The sequence below is a fragment of the Balaenoptera acutorostrata genome, chromosome 10 (genome assembly GCF_949987535.1).
Source record: "Balaenoptera acutorostrata chromosome 10, mBalAcu1.1, whole genome shotgun sequence".
NCBI lineage: Eukaryota > Metazoa > Chordata > Mammalia > Artiodactyla > Balaenopteridae > Balaenoptera > Balaenoptera acutorostrata.
The window spans coordinates 39,129,927-39,155,523 of record NC_080073.1 but is presented as its reverse complement, the minus strand read 5'-3'; the positions used below and the strand labels follow the sequence as shown (position 1 = coordinate 39,155,523).

Genomic DNA, 25,597 nt, shown 5'->3' with positions numbered 1-25,597 from the left:
GGGCCAAAGTTCTTTTTTCTTTTTCAAGATGGGAGACACATGTTTGTATGGCCATTGAAATCATCCAAATAGAGAGGTAAACATGGACGGTGAAGGAGAGGGGAGAATTTGTGAAGGTGAGAAGTGGGCCTTGGGAACAGGAGACAGGCAAACACAGCGGGACAGACGCCAAGAGGCCTTAGATGTACAAATTCCCCTCCAGTGGCTCCCGCTTTCCCTGCGAGATGGTGAGCAAGTCGTCAGTGACAGCGAGGAGAGGGAGGGACATGCTGGCGGCTTGCAGATCAAGGAGAGGTGTGAGGAATCATCCAGGAGACTGGAGAGTGAAGGGCTCATGGGCGTGTATTGTGATTGCCAGGTGTCAACTACAGTCGCCATGTGATGTGTGAACACACATCAGGCCTCTGTGCAGGGAGCGTTGCCCTTCCAGTGCAGACTTTGCTGGATGCAGTGGGCATTGTTTGTTTATTCACTGTCACCACAGCTGAGTTGAAAGTTAACTTGAATTTGGATCCCTAAGTGTCACATAAAATGCCCCCAGAAAGACTACACTGTGATGCAACACTGAATTAAAAAGTCACTGTGTACACGGAAGATTGCCTGTCACACCTCACGCAAAACAAACACAGTAGAAATTGCTAAGTTTCTCAGGAGAAACCACTGACCTTGCACAGCCTGAGAAGGGGCTACAGTCTCTTCACATGTTATAAAGGGCTCTTCGTAGCTTCTGATTAGCTTTTAAAAAAATTTTTTTTTAAATTTATTTGGCTGTGCCAAGTCTTAGTTGCGACACACAGGATCTTCTTTGCTACATGCGGGATCTAGTTCCCTGACCAGGGATCGAACCCAGGCCCCCTGCATTGGGAGCGTGGAGTCTTAACCACTGGACCACCAGGGAAGTCCGTTTCTGATTGGCTTTCAAGGGCTGCTTTTAAATTCTAGCCCCAAATAATTTAAGTAAACAATGAAATTATGAATTTAACCAAGTGGAATTATTTCTTTACGATACCTAGAAATTAGTCTACTGAAAGGCCCTAGAGTCCAGGTTCCAAGTGTGGGCCAGAGATGGCTGCAGCCACCACCACACTGGGCCTCACAGCTGGTGGCAAAGGTGGCTCAGAGGGGCTAGACTCAGACTCTGGTTATCCCACTGAAGAAGAAAGTGGCAGGTCTGTGAGACTGGATGGATGGGTGTATGCTGTTGTTGGTTGATGGACATTCAACAGTGTTTCTTTTTCCTGGAAGAGTCTTAATTAGACCAAGGGTGTGTCTCTTCCCCAGCAGTTCCTCGGAAAGGAAGAAGGACTGCAGAGTGTCTTGAAGTGGGCCTCGCCAGGGGGGGCTCCTCGTCTCCCCTCTGAAATAGCTTGTCCTAAGACATCCTACAGTTGGCTCCTGAATTTTTTGGCAAGCAGATGGTCTTCATATAAAGGCAGCAAACTTAGAATCCCCTCCTATTAGTCAGACCCTACAAGGACCAGGAACACTGGGGCTGAAGGGGCCAGGCCAGGATGCTCCACAGGTGGCTGTGGCTGGGCCTCTGCAGTGGCTCTCAGCCAGGCTGCCCTGTCGCCTGGGTGCCAGTATCCACCCAAATGAATACAGACTGAAGCAAGTATCGAATTTCAGGGAAGCAATATGAAGCATTGCTTTTGGCTTTTTGTGCTTGGCTTTTTTCAAATTGGAAAACTGGCAGAAATGAACTGAAATTGGGTCAAATGAGAAGGAATATAGGGCATTGAGTTTAGCTTGATGGTTTGCCTTCTACCTCATTGAACTACTCAACTCTGCTGGCTCTGCTGCAGCAGGGCCATGTCGGATGGAGGTTGGGGTCAGGCGTATTGACCCCAACCCCCCTCGATGGTTCCTCAAGGCCTGGATCCTAGAACTCCGGTCCCACCCTGCCTTGCACTAGCAGAAAGGTAACACTTCATCCATCTTGATGGACTTGGTCTGGCATTAGACCTGCTGGAAGACTGCCAGAAGGAAGGCTCCATTGTCCCTGCTGGAGATGACATTAACTGGGCATTGGAGTGCCTCCCCACCCTCAACTCTAACTTCCTGGGGTCGGCCTCTGAAGTGGACAAGCCAGAATGTAACAGACCTGCCAGGGAAGTAGCTCTAAACTAGCTGCATGTTGAAATCACGTAGGGAGGGAAAAAATACTAATGCCAGGGTCCTGTCCCCACAGATTTTGATGTAATTTGTCTGGGGTGCAGTCTGAGAGTCAGAAATTTTAAAATCAGCCTAGGTGTTACTAATGTATAGGTTTAGAGCCTTGGTTTTCAAAGTGTAGTCTGCAGACTATAGTAAAGGCATCACCTTAGAGATTCTTTTTTTTTAACATCTTTATTGGTGTACCTTAGAGATTCTTAAAAGTGCAAACTCCACCCCAGACCTACTGAATCAGACTCTGCACTTTAGTGGGATGTAAGAGGGGACACTCATGAGCCAACCACATGGCCTGGTGCTGAGGGTTCAAGTCGGGGGACACTTGTCAGTCAGCACTCGGCCAGTGGGGGTTGTGATGATGCCACTGGGCAGCAGAGGAGGGTGGCGACGGGGCTTGGCAGAGTCACCTAGGTTGGTGGAGACCTCTGCAGGGGACTTCTCTAAGGTATATCTCTAACATTGTCATTTTCAATGTCATTTCAGCGTTTCCAGGAGACTGGACCCCAAGGAGCCCCTGGGTAGCCAGAGAGCAGCTTCCCCAACCCCGAAGCAGCCTTCTGCTCCTGCTCCCAGCCGTGAGAGCCCCCAGGAGACGAGGGCACAGGGCCCAGCAGGCCAGGAGGCTGATGGCCCCCGCAGGACGCTGCAGGTAGACAGCAGGACGCAGAGATCAGGGCGGTCCCCCTCTGTGTCACCGGACAGAGGCAGCACCCCCACATCACCCTACTCCGTCCCCCAGATCGCCCCCCTTCCCAGCAGCACGCTGTGTCCCATATGTAAGACCTCGGATCTCACGTCAACCCCCAGCCAGCCAAACTTCAACACCTGCACCCAGTGTCACAACAAGGTCTGCAACCAGTGTGGGTTCAACCCCAACCCTCACCTCACCCAGGTAATCAACTCTGCGCCGGCTTCCTCCACCCCACCTGCCTTCCCAGGCCTCCCCTGTTTCCCCTTTTCACCAGCTCTCTTTTCCTGGTCATTTCCCTTGGCCATCAGCTTCTGTGTCTTCCCAGGGCTTGCATTCTGGCTCCCAGATGTGGTAGCAGAGAAAAAGTCCTGGCCCCAGATGTCCTGAGGTATTCCTGCACCTACTGAAAGCTTGGGCTCAGTCCTGAGTAGAAGACGCTTTCTTACCTGGTCCAAGTTTGACCTGGAAAAATGGCCTTAGGGAGGGCCAATGACAGTCTTATGGACAACTTTTCCCAGTGGATGCTCATTTGGAGAGGGCCATGAGCAGCTGCAGGGCCCAAAGGGAGGCAAGTCTCCCTGGCCGTCAGCCAGCCTCTCTCCCTGACAGTGGGTCTTGGAGAGGGATGCCAGTGAGGGGAGCAAGGTGTTAAGGGAGACAGGAAACTGCCTCCCACCTGGGCTTCAGGAACCACCTCCTCTGGGCTTCCGTTCCAGTAAGCTGGGGCCTGATGGGGCAGAGCAGCTACCCATCCCAAGAAACAACCTTGGGGTAAAGTAGAGACCCAGACTGGGGGCCAAGCATCCACGTGGAGACAGTGTCCTACACTCACCAAGAGGCCACTGCAAGGCCATTTCCATGTGATTGGCCTCCGTTCTCCCCCAAAGGACCCTGGGTCCCCAGCCCCACCCTTGCTGTGTTGGGATGCCTTGAGTTGCTGTGGGATGCTCAGCCAAGCCCCTGAGCCTCTCTTTGGTGCCATGGAGGCTGGGTGCCCCAATATACTAGCTGGGCTGGGGCCATGCCTTTGAAATGAGTGGGTTTGTCAGCTTCCTCCCTCTCCTCCATGGTAACCCACAGAAGTCTCTGGTCGTTCCCCCAGGGCTCTGCCCTTGGGCCGGATGGAGAGTGGTGACTGCATGGCCGCAGCTGGGATTATCAGCAGCAGGAGCCGTTTGGACCACATGGGTGGGGGGATGAGTGAGAATAATTGTTCACAGGTTGGGGTCTATTTGTGATATGAGGTGCTGTGGGTGTGGGACGTGTGCTTTGCGAGAGGTAAGTGTGAGATTCCGAGGAAGGAGCTGCCGGTGTGGGGAGATGATTCAGTGCGTTTGCAATCACTCCTGGAGTGTGGGGGCTTTCTGAGGAGGCGTGCACACTTGTGATTATTACATCCGTGATTAGAAACAGCCCATCCCTGCACTGATCAGTTAGGTAAGTGTTGCTCCTCAGTATTTAGAACAGTGTGGTTAAGGCCAGGGAAGCTCACCTGGGTGTTTCTGCTAGCGAGAACCCAGAAGCACCCAGCCTCACAGGAGCAGGGAGGCTTGGCAGGCAGGGATGAGAGAGGCTGCTGTGGGGATCCCCCTCTTGTGCTGGCCCTGCCCCCCAGGTTCCAGCCTCCAGAGATGCTCACTAGGGCGGCAGGACCCGAACGACTCTGGGTGGGGTAGGCGGAGATCAAGGGAGAGCTGCACACAGTGGCACCAGTTTCCTGGTGGGCATCTCAGTCCTTCCCACACAACAGACTCCCCCAGCCTAGGACCTTTGGTGAGGTGGGAGGGGAGCCAGCCTTTGGCTGTGCCTGGAAAAACAGCAGAGTGGGAGGACCTTGGCGACACTCAGTCCATCTGCCTCATTGTGCTGGGAGGAAGCCGGGGCTCAGGGCCAGGAGGAAAGGGGCCTCCAACTTACTGCAGATTCACAGTGTTTGGTGAAGAGTGGGCCTCCGGACCAGGTCCTTCAAGGCATATACATGCAGGAGCTCTAAGACAGGGCTGTTGCTGGTGGCGTTTCCCAGACTTGCTTTCACGGAACATTAGGGGCTGCTGTTCCATGGCGTTCAGTTTGGGAAATGCTGACCATTCTCCAGGTTCTCACCTGGTGGATGCCCTTTTCTGCCATGGTCTCCAAGCAGAACCTTTTCTTCTTCACGGTTGGCTTTCAGTGGTGTTCCTGTCAAGGAGGAGAACCCTCAGCCCATTTTCCTGAGGGGCTGGCAGAGCCTAGTTCTTGAGTCAGAGCAGTTGCCCTTTGTCACGTCACTAAAAGCAGGTTCACCTCCCTGGTCACGCTTCCACGTAACGAGAAAGCACATTTGCAAGTTTTGCCCACATACCTGCTGATAGATCCACCTTAGTCAAACCACATCTGTTCTGGCCCTTCTAACATGATGTTCATCAGCCAACAAGGCTGTCTGTGGGGTTGCCCTGGTGTCCTGGGCTGGGCTCCTGCCTGGCCTGAGGTTCTGGGCAGCGCAAGGGGCGGGTTCTGAAGTCAGGCTGGTGTAGGTGGCAGGGGCTCAGGCAGAGTGACCTTTTCCAGGAATTTCAGCTCCAGCACTCACTTCCTTTTTTGATTACTCACTTCCTTTTTTGATTTCTCACTTCCTAGGAGGAGCCCAGCTGGAGTGGCAAGTGGTGGGGGGACTGCCAGTCCCAGCACAGATGCCCTACAGACACTGGCCACTGGGCAGCTTAATTGGGGTCCTGTCTGGGGGTGTGAGCTTGTGCCTGAAACTGCTAGTGTGGTAATGCCGAGGTAGCCTGGGTCCTGCATCCTGCCTTGAAGGTCACCGAAGCCTCATCAGGGCATGTGAGCAGGATGCATTGCTCCTCAGCTTTCTACCACACGAGTGACTTGGAGGGTTTCATGCCTCTCAGACCACTAATGAATCTGCTCTTGGATCTTTGGAAATGAGACCATGGAAAATGAACCTTTTATCGTGTGTGTCACAAGGAGAGAATCAGGGGCTGGTTGGTAACTCAAGTTGCAGCACAGATAGAACTGTTATGCTAAATGGCTGTGTGAGGACAAAGGAATAGGAAGGAAGGAAAAGACTGGCACTGCTGGGCCAATGGTCACTGGAACTCAGAGTTTTGGTTTTTCTGTCTCATGGCATCTGTCAGGGTCTTATTACTTTAGCTGGGTCCTGTGGAAACAGCACACCAGGTCTGGAGATGAGAATCACATACAGGTCAGCCCCATGTGGCCAGAATAGTGTCTGAGATCTGGAACCACTGCTTTCTGGCCAGTGGACCCAGGGGCTGCTGGATGGGTACCACACTCACACAGATGTGGCACTTGCTGTCCTGCCCGTGCCCAGGTTGGCTGGTTCTCAAGGCTGTGATGCCTTGAGAGGAAGATGCCTGCCCATGCACTTTGCTGGGGGTCTGAGTGCCTGGACCACATTAAGACTTCATGGAGGTCGGGGAGCAGCTCAGAGCACCCTCTGTTTACAGATGAGGAGACCAAGTCTTTGTTTATTCTGATTCATTCTGGAGCAAGGGAGCTGGGGACCCAGAACCAGTAGCTAGGTCTCCAGTTTTACCCCAAGGACTCCCATCCCCATTCTCCTTATTCATAGTCCATTTTTGCCTGGGCTGAGGATGGTTCGTAGCAAGCAGGGCTATCCTGGCCACTCTTCGTGGTGGAGGCTGTTTTTTCCTGGAGATCTCCAGCCCTGGTTGCTCAGGGCAGGTAAATAATTTAATCTGTTTGAAACCATGGCAAAAGACTGGGGGTTTCCTTGTGGGGTCAGAACATTTCTCACCACCCACAAAAGACCCTCCCTGTGAGGACGCACTGACCAGGAAGCCAGAGGTGTTAGCATTTAAGCCAAGTCACTGCCCAGTGATGGGGAAAAGACAGGAAGACTGTTCTCTTCTCTCCCTGGATGTGGGTTCTTACACAAGTACCTTAAACCTCCCGAATGTTTAAGGAGAAGCAGGGTCCAGGGACCAGCCTCAGTGGCTTTGCCGATGCCCCAAGCCTGCTCTGTGCCACATTAGCCCACCTGTCTGCTCTTCGGTAACTCAGCATTCAGGCCTGCCACCCCTTTCTCCTCTGGGACAGAGCCACCTGTTCTGATAGCCAGGGGAAGGAGACGGGTGTGGCCATGAGCCAGCTGGGTGGAGGGGGAAGGTAAGGTCGGGGTGGACAGCGGGGTGGGAGTGAGCTCCTGGAGAGGACAAGCCGTGGCTGGGGGCAAGCATGGCCTGTCTCTGTCAGCCGCCTCAGGGGCCTCCTTGCCCTGCTCAGAGCAGCCCCAGCAGCACATCCTGGCCTGGAACTCCTTCAGTGGAGTCTGTCCTCGCGCTAGCAACAGCATCACAGGAATAAGTGCTGTGCAGAGGCAGGGCTGACTGCACGCCTGTGCTTCCCGGTCGGGTCAGCAGAATCCTCTCAGAACAGTACCTAAAGTGAGGCTGTAGCCTGCACGTGGGAGGCCCACCCTCTACCCCTGTGGGTAGCAGCAGAGCTGCCACCTTATCCCCAGCCTTGCAGGTCCAGGCAGCCCATGTGCCTTCAACCTCCCTTGCTCTAGTCAGAATCGCTTATAAGCCCCTCTAAGAAAACTACAGAAGAGTGATCATGGTCTTTCTTTGCCCATTCCAAGGTCTAGACTTTGCTGAGACGAAGCCAAGACCAAGCTACTGTGCCCTCCCCCATTCCCACCCCATTGGCAAGCCTTGGGCTTAGACACATACCAGGGTGGGTGGTGCGGAGAAGGGAGGGAGAGATGCAGTGGCCACAAGCCTCTTCCTTTCCTGCCTGCATCCCACTCTTTTCCGGCGAGGGCTGGGCCACCAGCTGGCCCGGGGGTGGTGCTGTGAGTGCAGCACAGATCCCTCTGCTGCAGCCACCAGCCTTGCCCCCTTCCCTCTGCTCCCTCCTGGCCACACTGCCGCCTGGGCCACTGAGGAAAGAGGAGCGGGTGTTAGAAGGACATGGATCAGCGGTGAGCTGAGGAGAGGCAGAGATGTCCTCCTCCTTCCTGGGCCCAGCCTTCCCCTCTCCATCTCCAAACAAAGAGGAAGTGGATCTCCAGGTGGCAGGCCCTTTGGGAGGCCTTTCTCCCCTCTGTATGTCTAGTCCTTGGGTGGTTTGCCTGGCAGTAGCCACTTTGACCCAAACAATCTCTTGAGTCAGTAGGGAAATGCCCCCCAAGCTTCAGCCAGCCCTGGGCAGCCAGCCGTGCTGTCAGTCCCTGCTCCCAGGAACTAGGCCCCTTGGCCGCCTTGCTTGGGCCACTATGGGGTGGAGGCCAGAGCCACTGGGGGCAGGCAGAAGAGGTGGCTGTTCAGGAGTGGGAGTTTTTTATAGCTGCGGCCGTCAGGCATGGCACTTAACTTTTAGCTATGAAAGGGGGCTGTAAAGTTATCTAAGAATGAATGTAAAATTAAATCAGAACAGAAAATAGGAAATTTTATTCCTAAAACACCTGATTTTGTATGTGAGGGCAAAAGAAAACAGCATGAAAAAGAATGGAGTGAAAAGGGTAGAAAGAGAGAAATAAAGTAGAAGCAGGGAGAAGGGACAAGACGGGGAGAGGCAGGGGGTCCAGAGGCAGGAAGAGGCAGAGGAGGAAAGCTCCATAAAGTAGCCAGTTGCTGGCTGGTCACCTGTTGGTTCTGCCGTTTCTACTGTCTGTTAGCTCAAACTTTGGCCTGAGCAGGCCTGCTTGTATCTACTCAGTCAGAGGGTGGCCCTCTCCCTTCTTCTCATCCTTTCTTCCCTCCACAAGTGCTTTTTGAGTCCATATATAAGCCAGGAATTGTCCTCAACACTGGGATTCAGGCAGAGCTGCAGCAGATGTGTTGCTCAGCCCTGGGGAGCCTCCGGGCCAGAGGGAGAGGCAGCCCGTTCACCAGTAACCACGCCCGCAAACACACAGCCGCACCTGGGGGTCAGGGTTGTGGAGGACCAGGAGGAGGGCTGGTGGGACTTGCTGTGATGCTGTGACAAGACTCTTTGGGACTTCTACAAGGAAGGGAGGTTAGACTGCAGTTGTTAGACTGATGCTGGACCAGAGACAGGTGGAGTCAGGGAAGGCCTGAGGGGAAGTATGTGGCCCATGTGACGGCCGGGGAGCAAGCCAGGTCCAGAGGGCAGGCGGATCCTGCTGGGGGCTCCAGATGTGATGTCAAGGGTTTTGGATGATGGCAGTGGGAGGGTAAGGTGTGCATTTAAAAACATCTTTTTGGAAATAGATAACGGTGATGGTTGCACAACATCATATATGTAATTAATGCCACTGAATCTACACTTAAAAATGACTAAAATGGCACATTTTATGTTATGTTTGTTTTACTCCCCTTCATAGATGTATATGTATACAACAACAGCACACAGACACACACCCCACACTCTGGCCGCTGTGTGGAGAATAGCCTGTAGGGGCAGGCTGGGGCTGGGGTAGAGATGGTCATGGTGGGGGAACTGTGACAGATTCCTGGTGTATTTTGGAGGCTAAACAGACAGGTTATGGAAATGTAGTGGACATGGGGGTAGGAGATGGAGATGGAGAATTCTTCTGTTTGGGTCGTGTCAAGTTGGAGTTGTCTGTGAGCACCCAAGTGGAGTGCAATAGGGTGACAAATCTAAGGCCCTGGCGTGCAGGCAGGTCAGGACTGGAGACCTTGGAGATTCACAGCCATATACTGACATCAGTATACTTCCCACTAAACACTTCAGTAAGCCTCTCATTAGTTAGAGATCAGTATTTAAGGGTTTTTTTTTACGGTAAAATTTATATAGAATGAAATGTACAAAGCTTAAATGTACCATTCAGTGAGCTTTGACAAAAGCATGCACCTGTGTCACCCAAATCCCTCCAGTCAAGACAGACAACATCCCCTCACCACAGAAGGTCCCTTCAGGCCCCATCCCTGTCCATCCTTATCCCTCCTCCAGGGACAACTGCTGCTCTGATTTTTTATCTACCATAGATGAGTTTTGCCTATTCCAGAACTTCATATAAATGGAATCATACAGAATGGACTCTTTTGTGTAAGTCCTTTCTCACTCAGCACAGTGTTTTTTGAACTTCATCTATGTGGTCAACTCTCGAGAAGCTTGGCTGAGAAGGAGAGGAGAGAGCCCGGACAGTAACTAGGGAAGGTGTGCAGGCAGGAGAGGGTTTCTGAAAAGCAGGAGACAGTGGTGCTATCTGAGCTCTGAGAGGAAAGCGATGCCTAGGCATGTGGGAGATGGGGCATGATTGAAAGAGTGGGGCCCCCGAAAAGGCAGGTCTAGATCCTGAGTGTGGAGGAGGCATCCTATTATGTGGCTCCTTTTTGAGACACTGGAAGCAGGGCCATCATTTGATCCAGAAGGCAGGGGAAGATGACAGGCAGGGATGGGAATGGAGAAATTGAACCAGCCTTTGTGGAGAAAAGCTAACTGGAGAGATGGAGTGAGTTAACCAGGAAGCAGGGGGGCCCGGGAGAAGCTAGGACATAAGTTAATTTACAGTGGAGCCCCTTTGCCTGGTACCCATTCAGCTGTTCAGGTGTAGGCCCGGAGAAAAAGGTATGCAGTTGGATCTAATTCTGGAGCAGACACGGGTCAAGAGAGCACAGACATTGAGCAGAGTGTGACAGGATCGGCAGACCATAGATTCAGCGGGGTAGGAAGGGATGTGAAAGCAGAGGGCCCATGGACGAACAGAAAGCAGAGGCTCGGTGGGGGAGGTCTCCACAAGGCCCCAGGCCTGCTGCAGTGGGGAGGCCTAGGAGACGACCTGGAGGCTGGAGGAGGACAGGCACAGGGGTAGTTTGGGAGGAGAGACAGTTTTGGGCGAGGGTAAGTTTGAGGGTGAGGCTGAGGGATAGAGGTGTCAGGCGGGTTAGTGGGTGGCTGCCATCTGCAGTGACTGTGGGAGTCAGTGCAGTGGAAGCCTGGGAGGCCAGAGCCAAGGACTTCTGAGACTAGAGGGCATGATGAGGGGGCCTGGAAGGCAGCAGGAGCCAGGAGGGGAACAGGGTGGGGAAGCCAATGGCTGAGTCCCGAGGGCCCTAGGGAGTTTAAAGAGAAGGTGAGGGACTTACCTGGTGGCGCAGTGGTTAAGAATCCGCCTGCCAATGCAGGGGACACGGGTTCGGGCCCTGGTCCAGGAAGATCCTACATGCCACGGAGCAACTAAGCCCGGGCGCCACAACTACTGAGCCTACGCTCTAGAGCCCATGAGCCACAACTACTGAGCCTGCATGCCACAACTACTGAAGCCTGCACACTCTAGAGCCCGTGCTCCGCAACAAGAGAAGCCACGGCAGTGAGAAGCCCGCGTACCACAACAAAGAGTAGCCCCTGCTCGCTGCAGCTAGAGAAAGCCCGCGCACAGCAACACAAGACCCAACACAGCCAAAAATAAATAAATAAATAAATTTTTTTAAAAAAAAGAGAAGGTGAGGCATTGCCACATTCTGAAATCCAGGGAGTGCAGCTTCTCCTAGAGAGGTCGTCTGGGGTCCAAGAGGAGTATGGGGATGGGGTGTAGGGGAGTTGGCTCGGTGCTGGACAGGAGAATTTTTTCCCAGGCCAGGGAAGGAGGGGAGCCCGCCTGGGGTAGGATCGGGGGGGAGTTGAGGGATATCGGGAGGTGGAGGAGGATCAGCAAGGGGATGGATTCTCTCCCTTTCATGGAGCTCCAGGCTAGTGAGGCCTTCCAGCCCCAAGCAGCAATTGGGTTCAGCCTCCACGACCCAAATCCTGGCCTCAGATGCTGGGCAGGTTCCCAGGGTCCCTCTCAGGGTCCTTACCTGATGAGATTGGCACAGGCTTCCCCAGTGGGCCAGGCCTGGCTGATCCAGCTCTGGATCAATGTGCCCTGCTCTATGGGACCCTGTGGTACCCGCGCCTAAACCTGAGGTCAACCAGTTGACAGGTAAAGCAGATTGGTGGCAGACTTGGGGCAGCTAGATGCTGGATGAGGCAGGTGATGTGTCCAATGCTAGGGGCAGTGCGAGGGCACAGGCCCACCCTTCTTCCCAGCCCACAGTGGGCTATGTGCCTCCTCCTGTCGAGGCCTGGCGAGTGACTCACAGCCCGGAAGAGCATGAGGTCACACTGGCCGGTGGGGCCCTCCCAGGAATCTCTAGACTTGGCACCAGCAGGGAAGGCTCATTTATAAGCTGCTCCTGTGATGTTTCAACTTGTACCAAAATGGAAAAAAGAATGAATGCAGCATCAGGCATGATGTCAGTGCAGTGATCTGACACCCTGCATGCCCGCTCTCCCAGGTGGGGCTGGGCTCGGAGGCAAGCGCTGCTCTCTGCAGGAAGGCAGGCTAAGTGACGTCTGCCACCCTCCTTCCTTGCTGGTGGGGACGTGGGAGGGGATGGTGGAAAGAGAACCTGTTACTGCTAGGGGCCCTCAGAGCTTCCTGGTAGCCACAGAGATGCCAGTGCGGCAGGCCCCACCCAGGAGCAGAAGCAAGTTCCCTGGGCAGCATCCTTTGGGGCCAAATAGGACGTGCAAGGCTGGATCCCACCCTTTGGGGCTGAGACGCAGGGTGGCAGGTGCAGTGCCACCAGTGTCCCTGTGGGAAAGATGTAGAAACCCCTCCCAAAAAGTTTCCCCACACCCCTTCCTGCCCCAGAGCCCAGTGGAGGGAGCTGCAGGGAGAGGCCACGCAGACGTGTGGTTCACAGAGCCCCCAGCCTGGTCCCAGGCCTCTGGATCCTTGGTAGGCTGCACTGCCTTAGCTGTCCTTCTGTGATTGAACAGTGCAAGTAAGGGAGCAGCTGAGAAAGGCTCTTCTCGGGGAGAAAGTCCCTTCAGAGCCAGGAACCCACAAGGCCTGCTTTTCTGAATCTCTGGCCGGCTCCTGGCAGAGCAGGCACTGGCTCCCTATGGGAAGCCATGTTCCTGTAGCTTCTGCTTCCCTTATCTGCGGACCAGCTCTTGGCTGCACACCACACTGAGCCTTCCCATCCCCTCTGCTGCTCAGACCCCCACTGGGCTGGGTGCAGGGGCATCTATGCCTCTGAGATGGCACAATGGGTCCCCTTGCTGGCAAGAAGGATCAGCTTGACCGAAGCTGATGTCAGGCAGAACCATCTGCCTCAGAGTAGCCCTGGGAAGTCCCCTTAGCTCCATCTCTGGGTCTTGGGACATAAAGTCTGTGACCTGCCCACCTCCTGGCCATGGGCCAAGGGCTTATGGAGATATTTGATAACAAGACTCTAAGACAGGTTCCCTGTCACACTGGTAGAAGGCCATGCCCTCTGATTCTGGTGGGCAGCCAGCTAGGAGGGTACCCAGGAGCCACAGACACTGTGTCCAGCCGAGGAAGACTCTCACTGTTGTTGGTTCCAGAGCCAGGGGAGCTGCCCCAGGCCTGGTCATGTATACCCAGCCTAGGTGGGCAGGTGGGCTGGTGGTGCACAGCCATCTCCCTCCCTACCCAGTGGACAGCCTCCATCCCCCTAACACAGGGTAAGGACCTTGGAGTAGGGAGGAAGAGGTTGAGGATGAGCCCCTCCCAGCAAGCTTCTGAAGCTTCTGAAGTTCCACAGGGGAGGCAGAGAGGGAAGTCTTGCTGGGTTCAGAGAGATCCCCCAGCGAGCTTTCTCCTTGGGTGGCCTTGTGTGCTGGCCCTATCTGCCTGGGCCTGAGCCTGGGAGGGGTTGGGGGAGGGCACGGTCAAGGCTCCTGCTGTCTGGAAGAGGCTGGATAGAAATAGCTACGCCCATCTGGGAGATGAGTCACTGAGGGGTGTTTTAGCTGTTTCTTGGAGAGGTTCTATTTTAGGTGAGACGCCTGTGACAGCCTGGGTGATGGGGGCTGGGTAAGGGAAGGTTCTGGTGGTGAGTGCAGGAGTTTTAGCACAGGCCCTTGTTCAACCCTGTCCAGAACCCAAAGGAGGGTCACCCTGAAGTCCCAGGAGAAAGAGCCTTACCTCTCAGATTCCTCTTCCCGGGAAGTCCCACCTCAGGGCGTGCTGCAGAGACGGGACCTCCAGTGTGGGCTGCGCACCCACCACAGGAACTGAGTTTGTGGCTGCCGCCCTGGGCCAGGACCTAGGCCTCCCCTCAAGAGGGTAACCATCTCCCAGGGTCCCTCTGAGGGTGAGCCAAAACAGCTTGCTCCTGGGAGCTCCCGCTTTTGATGGGAGTGAACCCCCATCACCCTCACCAAAAATGACTTTTCTAAAGGAGTCTTTGGGCTGAGTCCCAGGGACACAGATTGTTTCCTCTGTAGCTTTCTTTGTCCAAAGGTAGACAAAGCTGCCTTGGGTCTTCAAAGCATCTAGATGAGTCAACAGTTCCCGGTTTGGGGGATGGCTTCACTCCCCAGTGCTGCGGCATCACTGTTCTCATGGTTTCTAGAGCCAGGCTTGGTCTTTTGAGTTTCGCAGGGGCAACTTCTAGACCCATGACTTGACTTGCATGAGGCTAAGTGGTCTGCAGAAGAGGCAGACATGCAAAAGGCCGCAGGCTGCAGCCTGCAGCTCAGGAGCTGGGCAGGGCTGGCAGGGCCAGTCTTGCCAGGAGTGCCACTTCCAAGCTGGGTTACTGTGAAAGCTGGTGGCTAAATCATACTAGACCTTGGTTTTCTCTACTGTGAAGATAAAATGCAAGAATGCCTGCGAACATGCCCTGTGTGGTGCAGGGTGCCAGGGGGTACTCATCAAAGTGCAGTCTTCTCCCTACTCCTTGGATGCTGCTCTTGGGCTGCTGGCAAGTCAGCCACAGCGGCAGCAGCACAGCCCTGTGACCTCAAGGCAGAGAGCAGGGCTGGAGGCACCCCTGAGGGTGGGCAGAAGGAGCTTTCTGCCCCAGGGACCAGACGGGACCTTTCCCTGGCAACTGGGCCACTGTGGTGCTTTCAAAGACTCTGGCTGCTCAACCATAGATGAGCGGACTTGGCCTCTGCCTTTCTGGTTGAGAAGGAGAAGCCTCCTCATGGGATGCTGAATCTCCATTCTCATGGCTGCGGCCTTGCAAGAGCTATGCCCCTATTAATAGGTTGTCAGGATTAATCCCACAGCAAGCATTTCTGGAGTGATCCCTACTGTGTGCCACACACTGTGCACTGTCCCAAGACCACCTAAACAAGAGCTCATGGGTGGGGCAAGGATACAGGAGACACCCAAAGGGACAAAGTAGCAGAAGCTTTGGGAAAGAATAAGTACTGTGAAGAGGATAAAATGGGTGATTACCTACAGAGTGCTTCGGAGGTATTTTCTTTCTTTCTTTTTTTTAAAAATATTTATTTATGTATTTATTTATTTGGCTGTGCCGGGTCTTAGTTGCAGCATGCGGGATCTTCGTTGCCACGTGTGGGATCTTTAGTTGCGGCATGTGGGCTCTTTAGTTGCAGCATGCAGGATCTAGTTCCCTGACCAGGGATCGAACCCGGGCATCCTGCACTGGGAGCGTGGAGTCTTAACCACTGGACCACTAGGGAAGTCCCAGGTATTTTCGATTGTGTGGCCAGGGAGGGCCCTGTTGGTGAAGTGATACTCGGTTGAGACCTGCATAGCTAGCAGCACCCGGGGGCAGAGGGAAGAGTGAGTGCAAAGGCCCTGGTTACAGAAGAGAGCTCAGAGGACCACTTGGCAGAACAGGAGGTCCGGCGTGTCTGGGGTGAGACAGCAAAGGGGAGAGGGTAGGAAAGGAGGCCAGAGAGAGGCATAGGCTGGGGTAGATCGGGGGCCTCATGGGTCACAGTAAAGAGTTCCCATGGTTAAGTGTGGTGGGAATCCACTAGAGGGGTTTGAGCCTGTAAATGACATTCTCTGATTTGTATGTGGATTTTTGGAGGAAGATGATATTGGCTCATGTAGCTGGAAGTCCAAGGGTAGACTTAAGGCAGAGCTGGATCCAGGGAATTGAGTAAAGTCGTCAGTTCTGCTAGTTCCTCTTAGTCTTAGCTCCACTTCCGACTGTCTCTTGATTTCATCGTTAGTGCCTCTCTGCATGCTGGGCAAGAAGGCTACTGACCACTCCAAGGCTATGTCCTTCTGATGAGTGAGCCTATCTCCTGTTGTTCACTCACCCAGTAATATGGAAGGGCTCTGATTGGCCCTGTTTGCAAGGTCACATGCCCATCCCTGCACCCCTAGCTGCAACCAGTGATTGGCCCAACCTGAGTCATGAGCCTGCTGTCCTAGGGAGGAGTTAATGACAGAGAGAAACTACACGCCCATCATGTGAACAGAAACACATGGCTTGTTTATTCTGGAGGCACAAATTATCCCATTTTCTTTAAAAAATTTTCTCTTCCTTAAGAAAGCAAAAGGCTTTTTTATTCTACTTACGTCACTTACATTGCATTACTTTGCCCTCACTTATTTTGCTCTCAAGATTGCTCATTTATATCTTGTCTCCTCAGCTAGACTCTAAGCTCCTCTAGGACAGGAATCATGGTTTCTTTTTATTTTCTATGCCTCCCTCTCGCACCTATTACTCTTCACTTCTTTATTCATTCTGCAAGTTTTTATTGAGTACCTATTGCATACCAGGCACTGTTCTAGGGCCATGCTTTCCCTCCTGGTTTATATTTTAAAAGGTCACTCTGGCTGCTGTGTGGAAACAGCCTGAAGGGGGCAGCAGGGGAAAGAAAGTGACCAGTTGGAGGCTTTTGGGGTCATCCAGCCAGGAGGATGGGAGCATGGATTGGTGAGGCGGGATGTGGAGATGGATGATGTACGCAGGTCTGAGGTACAGCCAGTGGCGTGGGGAGGACCCTGGCAGGCAGTCTGGCAGGCAGTGTGTTGGTAGTTGGGTGTGGGGAGTATGTGACTGCCTCTGCTTGGCTCCACGCACCTGGCAGCTCCTAGAGGGCAGGGCAGTGCTATCTGTCCCTCAGCCCACTTCCTGGCAGCCCAGAAACACCGGAGCCAGGCTTGGTGCCCCTGCCTGTGCTAGGAGCTGGCCCTGGCTGCTGTGGGCTGCAATGACCTGGACCATGGGCACCCCCAGTCCTGACCACCCTGATGACCATGATGCTTCCTCCTCAGGTGAAGGAGTGGCTCTGTCTGAACTGCCAGATGCAGAGGGCTCTAGGGATGGACATGACCACTGCGCCTCGCTCCAAGAGCCAGCAGCAGCTGCACTCCCCAGCCCTGTCTCCGGTCCACTCCCCAGCCAAACAGCCCCTGGGGAAGCCGGAGCAAGAAAGATCACGGGGCCCAGGGGGACCACAGCCTGGCCCCCACCAGGCTGAGACAGCCAGGGCCACCTCAGTGCCGGGGCCTGCCCAAGCAGCTGCCCCTCCGGAGGTGGGGAGGATGTCTCCTCAGCCCCCTCTCCCCATCAAGCCTTCCACAGCTGAGCCCAGGCCACCTGCAGGAGAGGCCCTGGCCAAAAGTGCCACCACAGCACCCTCTGGGCCTGGTGCTGCTGAGCAGACCCAGGAGGGCCTCACTGGGAAGCTCTTTGGCCTTGGTGCATCGCTGCTGACCCAGGCGAGCACCCTCATGTCTGTGCAGCCTGAGGCCGACCCCCAGGGCCAGCCTGCCCCCAGCAAGGGGCCGCCCAAGATCGTCTTCAGCGATGCCAGCAAGCAGGCTGGCCCAAGACCTCCAGGCTCAGGGCCCGGGTCTGGGCCAGCACCTGGAGCCAAAACTGAGCCTGGAGCTAAAACAGGTCCTGGATCAGGGCCTGGAGCCCTGGCGAGAACTGGGGGAACAACCAGTCCAAAGCATGGCAGAGCAGAACACCAGGCAGTGGCCAAGGCTGCTGCCAAGCCAAAGACCATGCCGAAGGAAAGGGCCACCTGCCCACTGTGCCAAGCTGAGCTCAACGTGGGCAGCAAGGGCCCCGCCAACTATAACACCTGCACCACCTGCAGACTCCAGGTGTGCAACCTGTGTGGCTTCAACCCGACGCCCCACCTGGTGGAGGTAAGAGAGCTGGACCAAGCATGTTCCCTTGGGCCTTGGTGAGGGGCCAAGGCCTGGGGTGATGGGCATGGGAGCCAGAAAGGACTGTAGAAATCTGGGTCTGTAGCAGTCACGGGGCTGCCCCTACACAGCTGCAGAGGGTCTATGCTCCCTTACCTGTCCCTGCCCCCGGCCTGTCCTTCCACTCAGAGAATTAACTGGCACAGTGGACAGAATAATGGTGCCCACTGCCTCTGACCGGCTGACTAGTGCCCTGAGGCTGGTCCCAGAGGTAGCCAGGTTCAGGAGGCCCTGAACCGGCCTCCGCATTCTTGACTATCATGGGCATGGCCCTGATGGATGATGCCAACCCCTGCTGCGCATGCAGGAAGAACCTGAAGTCGTACCCTGCCCTCAGTCTGTGACTCTCACAGGGGTTGAAAGGCCGTTAGGCAGAGGGCTGTGCCCCCATGCCCAGGGCAGGGCAGAAGGCTTTCTTACAGCGGGGCAGCCCAGCCAGGCAGTGTCCTCCCTTCATCCCCTCGTCTGAGGTCGTGGGTATTGATATCTGCTTGTCAAAGCCACAGTCTTTGGTCCACATATTTTCCTGTGGCAGGGCCTAGCCCTCCTTGGGACTGTTTGTGGGGATGCTCAGAGATGCTCTTCTTACCCAGAGGGAAGTTTGAGGGAGTGCTGGGGTTGGGGGCTGTCTCTCTGCAGTCCCTCTTCCACAGGAGGGTTCTGGGCCCTGTGCAGAGCTGGGTGGAAGGGAGCAGGAGGCCTGGTGTTCTCTTGAAGCTTGGAGCCCAGCCTGGGAGGTTCAGAAGGTGCGGAGGAGGAGGTACCCTGGCAGAGCAGGACGAGCCTGGGCTGGAAGGCTGCTCTTGCTCCTGCCCTCACCTACTCTGCCCTGCCCAGGGCCATCCATGTGAACCCTACCTTGGCTGCCTTGCCCATAGCTGGGTGTGTCCCCTTCCGTGTGTGCCCTTGTGGTCTCTGATTGGCTCATCTTGGCAGGTGGATGTGTCCCCAGCTGTGTCATATCAGGAGATGTCAAGCTAAGCCCGCTCCTCCTGCACACAGTAGCCGCCTGAGTCTTGGGGCCCCTGGGCTAAGCCATATGTGACTGATGGTTGGGCAGAGGAGTGTGGAGTGCAGACCACCGCTGGCCCAGAGACAACAGAGGAGTGTGTGGTGTAATCATGGTCTCTGTGGCACCTTGTTGTGACTTGCCTTGGGCCAGGCCTCCATGGGAGCAGCCCACTGTGACAAGGAAGACTACTTTGGCCACCACAGGCCATATTTTCCAACATATAGGGAGGGGCGGCCTGAGCAAGACGAGTGACCTCCTCGTGTGATGCCTCATGTGATGCCCTCCAGGTCCTCACTGCCACCTCCCCAAGCCCTAGGTCCAGTGGCTCACTGGAGGATGGCTGGCCTGGCTGCCCAGAGAGGTGAGGGGGCACCAAGGGGTCACCACAGGGCCAGAGGAACTCCAGTCCAGAGCCAGGCATACACCTACTGCCGGGTGGGGCAGCCTGACGCTGAGCCCTGTTGGACTGCTGAGCTGGCCCAGCCTGGAGGACCCTTGTCCCTGAGGGACCTCCGGGCCCACATTTCCTCATTAAGCAGGATGTGCAGAGAGGAAGGGAAAACTGTCTCTGTCCAGGAGTATAAATGTTCCTGACAGTTCCTTTCAGCGACTTCTGGGCCAGGCCAGGGGAAGTGCTGATGCTGCCCAAACAGGAGTGTCTCAGTCACATGCTGACTCTGGGTGAACGGTCTGGATTCTGATCTCAGCCCCTCATTAGAGGCTTGGTTGTTGCCTCCCTGGACCCTGGAGCTTCTGCCCCTCGGTAGCTAGCGTTGCCCCTTGCCCCAATCCCTCCATGTCCTGCTGTCTCCATGTCCTGCCCCACTGCCACCTCCTTGGCCAGGGCCACCCTTGCCTCCACAGGACCTGTGGGTTCCATGGGCCTGATGGCAAAGCTGCTGGACGTCCTGGTCCTAGATCTTCCCTACCCGCAGCTTCTGCTTCCCTGCCTCCTGCTCCTAACAGCAGTCAGAAGGTGGCCCAGCTTCTCTGACTCCTTTCTCCTCATGGCTTTGCTTGTTGATGCTGCTATCCCCAGAGGGCCTGTGGCTGCTCCCGGGGAAAGTGTGGATGGGCAGCCATCATGCCCCCTCCCGTGGTTCCCACCATGAGACCGTGCCACCATCATCCATCAGAGGTGCAAGCTGGGAGCCTGGGGTCATCCTCACCTCCCTCTCTCTCACCTCAGCATCCACTCCGTGAACCAAGCCCTGCTGGCTCTGCCTTCCCACTGGCACTAGACCCTGGCCTCTTCTTTTCATCCCTGCAGCCACGGCCCTACTCCAAGCCCTTGTCCTCCCTCACCCAGACAATGATCAGAGCTTTCTCCCGGCTCTACCTGCCTTGGGTCTTGCAAGAGGCTGGTAGGGAAGGGCTGGTGCTTGGTGTGTCCCCCTCCCCTGCCCTTCCCAGCTGAGGCTCTTAACCAGGCCATGGGCCATCTTTGGCCATCATCTCAGTGAATGGCCACTTGGCATTTAGAGCAATTTTGTGTTTTCCTGTGTGTTCTTGGTAAGAGGCTCCTGATTTTTCAGCAGGTGGCCCAGACACATCCTGCCTTGGGAGGGAGGTGGAGGGGTAGGTCTGCCTTGGCTGTCTCTCTCCATCTGGCTGTCTCTGTGCACAGCATGAGGCATGTCTGCATGCAGGCTGGGGGCCTGAGGGAGGGCCAGCCCCCCCCCCCAAGGCCTGTTAGACCTGCTGTGTCTCCACCTGTGGGTGGAGCCGCCTGTCTGGGCTGCCAGGGTGGGAATTACCCCAACTCCCTGAGCTGTAAAAACCTTTTTACCTTCTTTCTCAAGAGGGAGTCCAGAGCATACAGTGGAGGAGGCAATAAGACTAGATCCCTTTTCTCTTTGAAATTTTCTCTGAAAAATTAACCATAGTGCTATAAAATGTGAGTCATTTCATGATTAACAGTTGTTGATTCCAAATTTTTTACCTATTTATCTTTTTGAAAGATAATAGTACCCTCTGGCTTAATTTTTAATTGGCTTTCGGTTCAAAATAGAGTTTGTGAAGAAATTAGTGGAGTTGGAGTTGTTACTGTAACACTGCCCGTTTCTTATCTTATTATAATTGCCAAAATACAAGCCGTGGCCTTGAGAAGTCAGGCCTCCCTGGGCAAAGGGCCTGGCACCTGTGATGTGTGGGACAGGCTGGGCCTATTTGGGGTGGGGGCTGCCTCTGCTCTAGACCTGCCTCAGTCTGCCTGTGGGGTAGTGATCTCAGGGAGACCTGTTTCCTCCCTTGTGAAATGGTGGCCATAGTTCTCCCTCTTAGGTTTCTGTGAGAACCAGGTGAGATGCCATACTTCAGATACTTGTGCGAGGTCCAACACACAGTCAGCCAGGAGATTGGAACCAGAGTGTCCTAAAGAGGGTCACTGTACAGGAAAGAAAGAGTCCCCACCAGCCCCTACTACTTGGGTATGAATTGACCCCGTGGCCAGTGCAAGATCCTCGTCTCATGAGGGATGGCCACAGGGAATGGACACATTTGGTGCTGGAGCATGAGGAGAGCACAGCCCAAACATAAAGGCAAACGTTGGGGATATCAGGGAGGATTCCTCTTATCGGAGGCAGAGGTCCCCAAAAGGGGAGCCTACGCATGTCTGGGGACAGGGAAGGGCAGGGCGCAAGAGTCAGGAGAGGAACAGCAGCACCGTCGATGGCCATGCCTGTGGTCCAGTGTGCAAGTCTTGGGCTCTTTTATTTTTAACCTCTGGGCATCCTTTTCTCAGGAGTTCTCATCCACTACCCCTGGTCTGGCAGTGGGGCTGAGGGTATGTTGGGCTAGGCAGCCAGTCCGGTGTCGCTGTAACCGGACGGACACCTAGGCCAGCTCCACATGCAGAGAGACTGTGTTCTGCAGGGTCATTCAGGCTGTGTCAGACAGTGCAGGGAGGATGCCCAGCTTCCAGTGCAGCCTCGCTGGGCTCTCTTGGCCCGTGAGGTGCAGCAGGCAGTGATTCCGGCAGGTAGCAGGTCTCACCTGCCTGTGGGGTACCCTACCAACTCTCTCAGATAATTCACTTCCCCTGCCTCGCCCCGAACCCACCTAGCTCCATCTGAAGGTATGCACATCTACGCCTCCCACTGTTATTAGGTGGCGATAGCCCTTGGGGGATTCCTACCTTCCTGCCCCCAGAAAGGAACTGGGCAGAGGGAGGCAAGGCAGAAATGGTCATCAGAGCCTCCCATGTCCATCCCCAGGTCCCAGATTGTCCCCTGCCCACTTGCCAAAGGGGGTAGGAAAAGGGGCAAGTGAGCAGCAGCTCCCCAAGGGCTGGGGCTGGATGAGGGAGAGTATGACAGAGAACGTGCAAGTGAATGATTGAATGAGGGGGGTAAACACTAAAGGGGGAGAGGGAATGCATGAACAGGGAATGAAGGAGCGGGGTGGGGGTGGGGGCATGAAGTGAGGGGCAGAGATGAGAGCAACGTGAATAGAGGAGTCAGGGCCTCAGTTTGCAGCTGCATTCCAGCCCCCAGGCACAGCCTGCCTCCCATCCCATCCCCATCCTTGGCCAGGTCTCCCCTGGCTGCACCTCTAGTGGCCCCAATGCCCTGTACCCTTCTCCCACCACCCCCAGAGGGCTGGGGAAGGGCCTCCAGCAGCCAGGTCAGCTGTTTATTTTTAGCTCTTACCTCACATGCCTCCTCCTGCCTGCCCTCCCTCCCTCCCTCCTTCCCTCACTGCCTGCTATAGCAGAGCCAGGAGCAAGAGGGCCAGCTGGGCAGCCCCTTCTGCAGCCTGGCTGCCTCTGTGAGAAAGCGTGGGAAGGAACGAAACCCCGGGGAGCATGTGACCACAGTTGACATGCTCTGCTGAGGGCTGGGCCTCTGGGCTCAGGTAAGCAGGCCACTGCAGGGGCTGCCTCTGAGCTCTTGGCATTAGGTCTGTCGCCTCCATCCAGGCCACCCTTCCAAGGTGCCCTTGCTTCATTTGGACTGTCACTTCTGGGGTGGGGTCTGCAGGCCAGAGGTGGAGGTCGGAGGTTTGCCAAGCCAGCAAGGTGAGCCAAAGCAGATGACAGAACCTTCAGAGGCCTAACCTGGCTGGCTGTGTGCATGGACCCAAGGTGGAGTCAGGGCAGTGTTGCCTTGGGCCAGCCCCCTGTCTAGGCCCAGATCCTAACCCCATCATGCTGATCCTGGGGCTAGGGAAGGGGCTGTTCGCTCATTTCCAGAACTCTCTCTGGGCCTTTGCTAACACCCCTCCCACTTCTCTAGGATCATTTTGCCACCTTACAGTCCTCTCTGACATGGAGGGAGTTCCACTGTGACCTCAGGTGACGCTGGGGGAACGTGGATGGGATTCCTGGCTCAACCCATCCAGCACTCTCCCTAGGCACCAAGTGAGCCCAAGGCCCAGCAAGTGGCCAGCACCCATTGCTTCATAGGAGTTTGTATGGGGGATACACAGAGCATCAGATAAGGTCCAGGGGAGTCAGCAGTGGTGCTAGAGCCAGGCCCTACAAGGAACAGGGTAAGTACCCGCAGGACCTCTGAAGGGTCCCCCTCCATAGCTGAGCCCCTCTGCTCAGGACCTGTGTGTGGAATTGGGCCTCCAGGCAGAGTTGGAGCTCCAGTCTCAGGGAAGCGGTCTCAAGGCCCTGAGTAAACAAGCTTGTGGAGCAGACCTATCCCTCAATCAACACCAAGGCCCTGCCACCCGCCTGACCTGGCCTCTGCTGGGGCCCAGGGCAGAGATGTGGTGTGTAGCTTTGTGGGCAGGAAATCAGGTCAGAATCATTGATACGGCACTTGCCATGGTGGCCTGTGGATGCCAGGCTGAGGACAGGCATCCTGGAGGTACCATGCTTCCAAGGCTCTGCCAGGTGGGCTAGGGTCTGACTTGGGCCCAGGGGCAGTGTGTGAGGTAAGGGTGCTGAGGATGCTGGCCCACTTTGGGCTGGTGAGGGCCAAGGTCCACCTCTTTGCCCTGTCCCTGGCTCTTTGATCTTGTGGTTCTGTGTCCTCTGGTTCCCCTGATGCCCCATCCTAGTGGTCAAGCTGCTGGTGGGAGCCTGAGTGTCTTGGCACCCCGATGTGCAACGGTAGGACAGTAGGGGTGCCGAGGCTCTGCATCCCTGGGACAAGAGCAGGCACAGGTGTGTGCTGTTACTCTCATTCCCCGCCCAACCCTCCCTCGTGGGCCAGGACAGGGCCTCAAGTCTTGCCAGGGAGGAGCCCTGACTCTGGAGGAGGCTCCTGGGAGACATGCTCCTGCCAGCTTCTGACCTGCTACAGAAATCACCCGCTCAGGGCTTGGGATGCTCGACTCTCTCCCTGTGCAGACAGTGGGACCTGGGGGGTTAGACTTGGTTTCTGGTGTTCTGGAAACTTCACCATTGATGCCCATGTCATACTCAGAATGACCTCTTTGGGGCTCTGGGTTCCAAGAAGGCTGCATGCCAGCCTGTGTGTCCGTCTTAGTCATGGCTATGTCTCCAGTCCCCAGCACTTAGACTGACACAGAGAGGGTAATCCTGAAACTGTTGGACTGATGGTTGAGGATTTGATCCTAGCCCAGCTCTGGAGGAAGCAGGGCCCCTGGCCCAAGGGCTGGCACACACAGTTCCCATCGGAAGAACAGCCCAGAGGCCGGGGGAGCAGGAGGAGGCTTTCGCCTGGCGTCTTTGCTGGCCTAAGACAAGGTGACTTGGGCTGGGGGGTGTGAACAGAGGGGACTGCTCAGCTCCATCCCCCACCCCCAAGCACGGCTTCCCCCAGACAGCCTCCCCTGGCCCCACGAGCCTGCACCCTCCCAGCACAGCCCTTACTTGGGTGTGGAGAAGGATGGTATCTGAGGCCTGAGAGCTAGGAGGCTGGGGCGGGGCAGTGCCTCTGGGAGGTGCTCCTTGCCTGATGCTGTTCCTGGTCTGCAGGGGCTCTCACCTGGGGGACTCTGCACCCCTCCCAGAAGCTGTTCACGCCCTGGGGGTGAGTCCCCAGCGCCCCCTCTTCTCCAGATACTGTGCTACTTTTGTAGCCTCCCCTCTCAAACAGGTTCTCCTCCTTTTCAGGCCAAGTGAAAAGCTCTCTATGGGGTAAGGAAGCGACCCTTCCTTTGGGTTTGTCTTTTTAACTCTACATATGCATCTAAAGGATGGGGCGTCTGTCATTTGGGGGCAACAAACGTATCAGTCTTTTTCTCCTCGTGCCTTTAGTGTCATGCTTTGGGAGATTTTCTCCTCCTTAAGTTTACAGAAATAGTCACAGGAATAATCTTTGAGTACTTCAGTGTCTTTGTGATTTTCATCAAACCCCTCCTCTCTCGTTTCCTTACAGAAAACCGAGTGGCTCTGTCTGAACTGCCAAACTAAGCGGCTGCTGGAGGGCAGCCTGGGAGAGCCGACCCCACTGACCCTGCCTGCCTCACGGCAGCCCCCTGTAGGGGCCCCTCACCATGCAGCTGGAACAGCCCCTCCGAAGCAGAAAGGGCCACCAGGGCTGGGCCAGCCATCAGGCCCCCCGCCTGCCAAGGCCAGTCCCCTGCCCACCAAGGCCAGTCCCCTTCCTACCAAGGCCAGTCCCCAAGCCAAGCCCCTCAGGGCTTCTGAACCCATCAGGACCCCGAGCAGTGCCCAGGAAAAGAAGACAGGAATCCCAGCTAAAGCTGAGCCGGTGCCGAAGCCACCTCCAGAGACTACCGTGCCCCCTGGGACTCCTAAAGCAAAGGCTGGGGTGCGGAGGACTGAACCTGCCACCCCCGTCAAGGCGGGGGTTCCAGAAGCCCCCAAGGGTAGGGAGGCGGAGGTCAGTCTCATTTACTTCCCAGGGATCCTAGCTTTCAGGCA

The 25,597-nt window shown here is 55.5% G+C and overlaps 1 protein-coding gene across 1 annotated transcript in view; it reads left to right on the top strand.

The window, feature by feature from the left end:
* Window positions 1-1,065: 1,065 nt before the first annotated feature.
* BSN (bassoon presynaptic cytomatrix protein) overlaps window positions 1,066-25,597 on the top strand; it is a 42,664-nt gene continuing 18,132 nt past the window's right edge. The window contains exons 1-5 of the mRNA XM_057554976.1: window positions 1,066-1,169; window positions 2,656-2,821; window positions 2,912-3,064; window positions 16,836-17,720; window positions 25,089-25,556. Of these exons, the coding sequence (XP_057410959.1) occupies window positions 1,066-1,169; window positions 2,656-2,821; window positions 2,912-3,064; window positions 16,836-17,720; window positions 25,089-25,556 (1,776 nt within the window). The remainder of the gene's footprint in view (window positions 1,170-2,655; window positions 2,822-2,911; window positions 3,065-16,835; window positions 17,721-25,088; window positions 25,557-25,597) is intronic.